Source organism: Stenella coeruleoalba (genome assembly GCF_951394435.1).
Source record: "Stenella coeruleoalba genome assembly, chromosome: 3".
Taxonomy (NCBI): domain Eukaryota; kingdom Metazoa; phylum Chordata; class Mammalia; order Artiodactyla; family Delphinidae; genus Stenella; species Stenella coeruleoalba.
In genome coordinates, this window is record NC_137148.1 from 162,773,657 (window position 1) to 162,782,370 (window position 8,714).

Below are 8,714 nucleotides of genomic sequence, written 5' to 3' on the forward strand. Positions count from 1 at the left end.
GCCCTGCCACCCTCTCCCCCCTCCTTTTCTCCTCTCTTCTCATCCTCTCTCTTCCTCTCCCTCACTCCACTCCAGCTGCTGCACCCGTTTCTCCCAAACACATAGGCTTGTTTATTATCAGGGGGGTCTTTGTACATTTGCTTTTCCCCCTGCAGGAATGCAGTTCCCCCAGATCTCCCCCCAGTTAGCACCTTCTCTTCCGTCAGGTCACAGGTCAAGTATTCTCAGAGGGGTCCCCCAACCTTCCCAGGCACCCTCCATCCCCTTCTCCTTTTTAAATTATCTTTGTAGCACAGTTCTTCGAACATCGTCTTTCTCTTGAGATATTTTCTTCAGACTGTGAGCACCCTGAGAGCCATTAGGACCTCATGCTGGGCCCAGTGAGGGCCACAGGAGAAGAGCTCAGTGAACATTTGCAAAATGAAAGGATGGAGAATTCTCAGTGCCTCAGAGTAGCAAGAAAGTTCAGTCCCAGTGAATCATGCTGTCTGGGGTCCCAGCCAGGCCCTGGACTTGCTGTGTGACCCAACCTGGTAGCCACCCCTCTCTGATCCTTACCTGTAGAAGGGTATGGGTTGTTCACCCAGCCCCTCCTTGGAGCATACCCTCTGCCCTCTGGGTGACCTTTACCTCAAACCTTTGACTTTAAGGAAAGTGATTTGGCCTCTAGGTGCACCCTTCCCTGCCCTTGGTTCTCCAGGTGGCTTAACCCCTTCCTCATCAGTCCCACCACCTCTTTGTGCAGGAAGGGGAATGAGCGTTGATGGAACTTCTGACAAATATTGACCCAAGTCCTTGAAGGTGGCTGGGAATGTACTGAGGTGGCAGATGGAGGGAGGGCCCCACATGAGGGAGGGGCTCCTCAGTCTTTGCACCTAAGGATTACCTTGGGGGAGAGCCTCCAGCCCAGCTCCCTGCATAATTCCAGGGCACTGAGGGGGCCCCAGGGAGAGGCAGTGGTAACAGCCCCTTCAGGGTCCCATTGGGAGTGAGGAGGGCACAGAGCTGCCTCTCCCATGTTGAGACCCCTCAGTATGGGATTAGCTGCCTTGTGTTCCAGGCCAGTGTGCCCAGGAAGCAGGGACAGTGAGGGGCTCGCCTGGACGTGGGCTTGGGACAGCAGAACCTAGGTTCAGGACATGTGTGCAAGAGAAGGCGGGGCTTTATCATTTCCACCCTGGAGGTTCAGCCTGGGGAGCTGGGTTGCCTGGGTCCCAAGCTTTGTGCAGTCTATACTTAAAAAAATCCAGCCCCCATAGGCATTGGAGGTGAGATCTCAGGAGTGAAGAGCTGCCTGTGTCTAGGTCAGGGCCAGTGTTTACCGGGCCTCGGAGGCCTGGGTTCCCTGCCTCTCCGCACCCTGGAGAACCTAGGACGTCTGGGTTCCAGGAGGCGCCAGCTATGTTGGGGGTGACAGTTGTGTCCCTTCCCCTCCCCCCACCCACTGTCTGCAAGCCGCCGGCGCCAGGGAGCCGTGCCCGCTCCCCAGGCTGTACCCGGCTTGGGGGTGGGGGTCAGCAGGGTCGTGGCGAGGGCGGCAAGGGATAAAGGGCGCTTGTCCGATGCCCGCCCTGACCTCGGCTGCCGCTTCCCGGACTCCCGGCCCGCCTCTGATTCACGCCCAGGCCGGCCGCAGCGCCCTCCCCCCGCCCCCCCCCCCACCGCCTGCCGCCCCGGGGGGTAGGAAGTGGGGGGGGGCGAGGGGCGGTGCCGAGTCAACTTTCCCTCTTAAGCCCCGAAGGAATGTCGGCGGATTTCCTGAAACCCGACCCCGGCCGCCCGCCGGCCCGCCTGCCCCTCACCTGGACCTGCTCCCTCGGGAACGGCAGGAGGGGCGCGGGGGCTCACCTGGGGGGCCGGGGTCAAGTCCTCCTTCCGCTCCCGCCCCAGGCGGCCTCTTGCAGCGGAAAAGGGGGTGAGTGGGAGGCAATCAAACCCTCACACTCCTCTCCAGCGACCTAGGCCAGCGTCCCAACTCCTCCAGCCTCAGTTTCCCCTTCCGCTTTTAAAAAGGCGCGGGTCTCCTTCCTTCCTGTTGTGGTTTAAGAGACGCCTCTTAAGCCCGATTCCCCTGACTCCCCACCTCCTAGTCTTGGCAGGGGTCTGCCCACCTCCCTTGGCTTCCCTCGCTTGTCACCCGGGCCGACCCTCTTTGCCACCCTGATCCTCAATTTCCTCAGCTGTAACTTGGACAACGCTGCCAGTTCTTCCTTATAGGTTGTTACAAGAAAATACTTGGGAAGTGTTTTGTTTGGAATGAATGAAGAACAGTAATTGTGGACGGCTTCAGCGCGCTGGGCTCTGGAATTGACATGTGTGGGCTTGAAACCTGGCTCTGCGGAGGGGTCCTGGGGACTAGGTTTCCCAACCTGTGAAACGGGGAACAGTATTGGTCATAACCAATGGCTGTTTCCCAAGGCGCAGGCCTGGCGCGCGGTGGGTTAGATGCGGGGTTCCCTGGCTCTCGCGCAAACCGCAGGCTGGGGGCCCTAGCCGCAGGGTCGCGGCAGCCTAGCCCGGGAGGGGCGGGACGGGGGAGGGCCGCGCGGGGATCCAGATGTTCAGGGTCCGCCAGGCACAGCCGCGCCTGATTAAGCCATGTGGGGGCTGGTCGAGGCGCGGAGATGAAAGGGCGGCGGCCGGCCGGGGGAGGGGGCTTGCCAGCCATCACCCCCCCAGTCCCCTCCTCCTCGGCCGGAACCTACGGCGCCCTCTGACACGCCGACCCCGAGTGGCTGCCGCCCTGTCTGCTGAGGCAGAGGGTGGATGGAAGATGCGCAGGCGGCAGACACCTGCGCGGGGCACGCCAGAGAGAGGGAGGGTGTCATTTTTGCAAGGTCTCAGGCTTAGAGGGGAGCCCTCACTCCCATGCCTGCCGGAGAGGAAGCTAGGGGGACCTCCTAACCCAAGATTCATGGGGCTACGCTCTTGTCACCTTGGAGTGCGATGGAAGTCAGAAATGTTCCTGCTTGTCCCAAGTTTTCCCATGAGAATTAGAAATTTTAGCAGCACCCCATCGCCCCTATCAACATCTCTGTGCCGCCTCCCTCTCAGCCCCAGGCCGAGGGGCCCCCAGTCTGGGAGAGCAGGGACCAGATCCCCCAGGTTTGTAGATCAGGGCTGGGTCAGAGGGAGGAGAGGCTGGGGGAGCCCTGGAGGGTCTGGGAGGGCTTCCTAAAGGAGGCAAACTGCACACGTTACCGGATCTCTGACTTGGGTACCAAAGTAGATGATGACACAGACCTTCAGAAGGCCTTCTCTGACACAGCTCTGCGACACTCACGACCCTCCATCTCCACTCTCTGGCTGGGTTCCAGCCACGACCACCGCCCTCCTACTTCCTTTTCCAACAAGCTCATCCCCTCCTCAGGGCCCTCGCTGTTCCTTCGGCCTCCTCGCGTGGCCAGCTCCAACGTTGCCTATCCGGGAGGCCTTCCTTGATTCCCTGGAGAATAGATCTCTCCCCCATCCTACCACCCTATTTGTTTCCTTTTGGCCCCTAGCGATGGCTGAGATCCCTCGTGCGTGGATACTAGGGAGGTGTCATGGCACCCCCGAGATGGGACAGACGGCAGGGGCCACGATCCACCTGCCTCGCCCCGCCCGCACCCTGACGGTGCCGCAGCGCCGCTCCCCCGCCAGTTCTCCGCATCCCCCACCCCCCCTTCCCAGGCTGCCTCGCTCGGGTGACGTCAGCTAACCGGTCCCCGCCGCCGCCGCCGCATCCTCCGCGCCTGCCAGGAGCCGGCGTCCCCCGCGCTCCTTGCGCCCGGCCTGGCCATGGCTTCGGTCGCCCTGATGCCGCTCCTGTTGCTGCTGCTGCAGCCTCCGCCCGCCACCCCCGCGCCGCCTGCCCGCGACCCCTTCGCCCTGCAGCTCGGGGACACGCAGAGCTGCCAGCTGCGGTGCCGAGACCGCTACCCTAATCCGCAGCCCGCTCAGGTGAAGCGCATGCGGCGCCAGCGGGAGGACCAGAGATCTCTCCAATGGGGGATGGGTTGAGGATGCGATTCCCCCCATTCGGAGTGGGAGACAAGGGTTCCTCGGAGGGGGAAGGGGTCAGGGAAGGGGGCTCTCCAATGGGGGTGGGTCCCTCTGGTGGGGGAAGGGCTGGCGTTCCTTCGATGGTGGTGAGCTCAGGGGTCGGGGGTCCCTCCGATGAGGATGGGGATGTTCCTCCCGCAGGGGAGGGGCCGTGGGGTCCCTCTGATGGGGGAGGGTTTAGGGATGCGGGTCCTTCCGATGAATTCGGTGTTGCTGGAGTCTCTCCAAGCCTGAGGCAGGGAGGAGACTGGGGCTCCCGATGCTACCTAGAGGGTTCTGGCTCCACACTGCTGCGCAAGGACCCTTGGGGCATCCAACCCCCACTTTCCTCAGGCCTGACAGTCCCCTTCTCCTCTCCTCTACCCTAGCAGCTTCCACATCCTCCTCCTCCCCCCCTCAGAGCTACCAGCCCCCACTCCTATCCTCATGCCCCCCCAGTCGGATCCCAATTTTCCCAGGCCTGAAGGGTGACAAAACCTCCTCTGAGCCCCCCCTCCTTCTTCAGGCCTGAGAAGCCCTCCTCCCTGGATCCTTGGGGGGGACCATTTCCCTCGATCTTCCCCAGTTTTCCAGCCATTACCCAAACCCAGCAACCTCCGTTGTTTATTCTTTCTCAAGCCCCCTCTCCCTCTCTCCTCATCAGAGCTAAGAGCCCCTGCTAATATGCTTGGCCTCCTCCCCAACTTCATCCCAAACTCCTTAGAAGGTTTGGGGGGGATCAAATCTTCTACCTCCTCACATGAGGGCTTCCAGCGCTGCCCTCCTCCTGCCCCTCCCCTGGCCTGAACCCCACATCTTCGCTTCCAGGAGGAGTTGGAGGAGGACCCCACTGAGTCCCGGAAAGCGAATGCGCATAATAGGGCCGTCCTGATCAGTGCTTGCGAGCGAGGCTGCCGCCTCTTCTCCATCTGCCGATTCGTGGCCAGGAGTTCCAAGCCCAATGCCACACAGGCTGAGTGTGAAGCAGGTAAGGGCTGGATGGGTGGGCCAGGGTGGGGAGAGGTGGCCTGGGAAGGGCTGTGCCCCCAGTCCCCCTCTCCTGCCTCTTGCAGCCTGTGTGGAGGCCTACGTGAAGGAGACAGAGCAGCAGGCCTGCAGCGAGGGCTGCTGGAGCCAGAATCCAGAGCCGGAGCCCGAAGCCGAGCCCGAGCTGGAGCAGAAGGTGGGCGCCCTCCCACCTGTGGCCCCAGGCCCATCCCCCCTCTCCTCTACCCCCCAAATCTGCACTCACATCCAGCGTCTCTGAAGCTCTCCATTCCATTCGGGGCCTACTGGGTGTCCTTGATTAAGCCATTTCACATCCCAAGACTCAATTATCATCTCTGTGACTTCTCCCCCTCCCCTCCCCTGCTGCCGCCGAAACAGCCACCGTTTACATTACTTAGCAAGCGTTTGTCCTGGTCCAGGCCTGACCTCAGCCTGTCCTCAATTCCTTGGGCCACCCGGAGGCACCTGAGACAGTGTCATCCTCATTCCATGCCCACAGAGCAACTGGCCAAGGTCACACAGGGCTGTGCAGAGGTGGGATTTAAAGCCAGTGCCACTAGGGCTTGTGACCACCCCTCACCTCCCTCATCTTTAGTGCCACAAGAGCTGACTACTGACCACCTACATGCCAGCTACTGGTCTAATCACGTTCCTCGTGAGGAACAAGTGGCCACTCTCATCTGGGGTGGCTCAGAACGGAGGTGCAGGGAACAGCCTCCCAGGCACACAGGTAGTACCCCTCCCCCCACTCCAGGGAGAAATAATAACTGCTCACCTATCATAGTCTGTGAGAGAGTCTAGAAAACGCTGCATCAGGGGAAGCTGAGGCACAGGAAATCCTTCATCACAGCCAGAAACGCATGGGCTGGGATTCCCCAGAAAGCCCTTTCCCTCTTCACTCATTTTCCTCCACCCCTTCCAGGCTTTCACTGTTCATAAAAGCACAGTGCACTATCATTTCTTCCTATTCTGAGTTCTCTCCTGATGCTGTCAAAATAAGAACAATGATGGTGATATTTTTAATAATAGTAGCTACTACATGTTAGGCACTTGTACCATTGTCTAGTTGAAATCTCATAGCAACCCCACGAGGGAAGAGAATCATCCCCATTTCAGGGCTCGGAGAGGGCAATCCACTTTCCCAAGGGCACACAGTCAGCCAAATACAGTGCTGAGGTCTGTGTTCATTGTATGAAGCCCTGTTGCCTCAAACCACTTAGTGAATTTTGATCACAATCAATTCTCCCAGCTCCCCTCCCACTGGTTAATGCCCTACATTGGTGACATTTCTGTGCCTTGGGCCTTCCCCTGGCAGAGAAAAGTCCTGGAAGCTCCAAGTGGGGCCCTCTCGCTCCTGGACTTGTTTTCCACCCTCTGCAATGACCTTGTCAACTCGGCGCAGGGCTTCGTCTCCTCCACCTGGACATACTACCTGCAGACTGACAATGGGAAGGTGGTGGTGTTCCAGGTGAGGGCTCTGGCAGGGGCCGCACTAGAGTAGTGGTTGGGTGGTCAGGCTAAGAAGGTGGGATGAGTTGGTTCTTGGCTCATGGGATGCAAAGTCCACAGGAGACAAGCTTCAGGCACAGCTGGATCCAGGGGTTCAGTGTCTCACTCCACTGCTGGACTCTGCTGTCCTTTTTGGTGGCTTTATTCTCAGGCAAGCACATCCCTCCTCACAGCAGGGTGGATGCCTGAGGCTCTAGATGACAACCTCTCTGAGGTTTTAACTGAGCTGATTGGCCCTGGTTCAGTCATGTGATAACCTCTCAGCCAATCCCCGTGATTCTACTGGCATGCCTTGGATCACATCCCTACTTTAGGGGCAAGACAAATCAGGGCCCCACATTAGCAGGGAACAGCATCCCTGGTATCACAGCTCACAGCTCCATAGAGGGTGTCCTCTCTGTCCCCAGGGGAACTAGGTGCCAGCTGGGCTTGGGACAATGTAACCTACAGGGGGCACAGAGAGGTGCCTCCTAGGGCCAAGATGGTGCCTTTCTAAAGGGCTTCTCTGTGCTGTATTGTTCCTGGCCCAGACCCAGCCTGTGGTAGAGAGCCTGGGGCACGAGGGGGCCCGTCTGCAGCGAGTGGAGGTGACCTGGCGGGGATCCCACCCTGAGGCCTTGGAGGTGCATGTTGGTAAGGTCCAAGCCTAGACCCGTGTTCCTTCCACAGGTGGCTCCACTGTCACAAGGGGTTCTCCTGACAAATGAACCCTTGAGGATTGGGATTTCCATCTCTCAGCTCCTGGGGTTCCTTGGTCCATCTCCCTGGGTTCCATGGTGCATCTCCCGTTTCCATGGTCCATCTCCCAGGGTTCCATGGTTCATCTCCCAGGGGTCCGTGGTCCATCTTTCAGGGTTCTGATTTATTCCAGGACCCCATGCCCCATCGCCCCAGGTCCTGGCCTCCTTTCTGTTCTCCATGGCTGCTGTTGCCTCTTGGCGAAGGCCTGGAGGCTGCTGAGAGGTGACCTATTCTCTCAGACCCTGTAGGCCCCTTGGACAAGGTAAGGAAGGCCAAGATTCGAGTCAAGACCAGCAGCAAGGCCAAGGTGGAGTCCGATGAGCTGCAGGACAACGACTTCCTCAGTTGCATGTCCCGGTGGGTTGCAGAACCTTGGGGATGGTGGAGGGGGGTGGGGCCAGAGGGGAGTGACTATCTGGCCCAACTAGGGCCACTGAGCGTGCCTGCCGGGTGGGGCAGGCGCTCCGGGCTTCCTCGCTGGATCCTGGCCTGCTGCCTCTTTCTTTCCGTGCTGGTGATGCTGTGGCTGAGCTGTTCCACCCTGGTGACCGCACCCGGCCAGCACCTCAAGTTCCAGGTGGGTGGGGCCCACAGGCAGGGGTGGGAGGAGAACTGCTCCCTCGTCTGGATAGAGCTGCCCCCTCTCCCATGGAGGCAGGGACCCCTGACTTGCTGCGTGACATTAGGCAAGTTTCTTCACTCCCTTATGAAATGGGGGAAACAACTCCCACCCTTAGTAGGGGCAACCTCAGGTCAGGGGTGGGAAGGAGCCTTGCCAGGTTGGGGACTCATAGCCCTCGCTCCCTCTTCCTCCCCCTGCAGCCCCTGTCTCTGGAGCAGCACAAGGGCTTTATGGTAGAGCCAGACTGGCCCCTGTACCCTCCCCCGTCGCACGCCTTTGCAGACAATCCCCCGCCCTACAAGCTGAAGCTGGACCTGACCAAGCTGTAGGCCTCCATTGCCAAGTTCAGGAGCTCCTTGGGTCTCACTTGCCCGTTGCCTAGGAGTCCGGGTCAGGGTGGGACGGTCCTTGGGCTCCTCCTCTCCCCAAATTCTTCTTCTCTTCCCAGTCCCACCCCTCCCCCCTCCCCCCCCCATCCTGGGGTTGCCCTGCCCCTCCTGGGGGGCAGGATCTGACCTTGGTTCCTCCACACCCCGCTTCCCCAGAGCGTGTTACTTTTGTCTTCTATCGTGTAGCTTCTTGAGTATTTCAACCCCAGTTCTGTGCTGCCTACGTCCTTCCTCCTTTCTCCCCTCTGGGGGGCTGAGGCCACAGGGGAGCCGCTTCGTTCCTGGGCTTCCCCCTTTCTCCCCACCCCACCACCGGAGATGTAGCCTCGTGAGAGGAGGCCCCCCACCCCCAAGAGGGGAGGTGGTGGGTAGCTCCAGGCTGGGAGTTGCAGCATGGTGGTCGGGAGGAATAAACCATGATA

At 59.9% G+C, this 8,714-nt stretch overlaps 1 protein-coding gene across 3 annotated transcripts; it reads left to right on the plus strand.

Annotated features, from left to right (window-relative positions):
* The first annotated feature begins 3,701 nt into the window (after nucleotides 1-3,701).
* TMEM59L (transmembrane protein 59 like) lies at nucleotides 3,702-8,714 on the plus strand. Of its 3 annotated transcripts, none has more exons than XM_079917545.1 (8): nucleotides 3,702-3,942; nucleotides 4,852-5,011; nucleotides 5,097-5,206; nucleotides 6,347-6,499; nucleotides 7,071-7,173; nucleotides 7,521-7,638; nucleotides 7,710-7,858; nucleotides 8,104-8,714. In XM_079917545.1, the coding sequence occupies exons 1-8, from the start codon at nucleotides 3,781-3,783 to the stop codon at nucleotides 8,283-8,285; spliced, it is 1,137 nt and encodes a 378-aa protein (XP_079773671.1). In that variant the 5' UTR covers nucleotides 3,702-3,780; the 3' UTR covers nucleotides 8,286-8,714. The 3 variants fall into 3 exon arrangements, with proteins under 3 accessions (XP_079773671.1, XP_079773672.1, XP_079773673.1); XM_079917546.1 differs by having other exon boundaries at nucleotides 7,741-7,858; XM_079917547.1 differs by having other exon boundaries at nucleotides 6,434-6,499.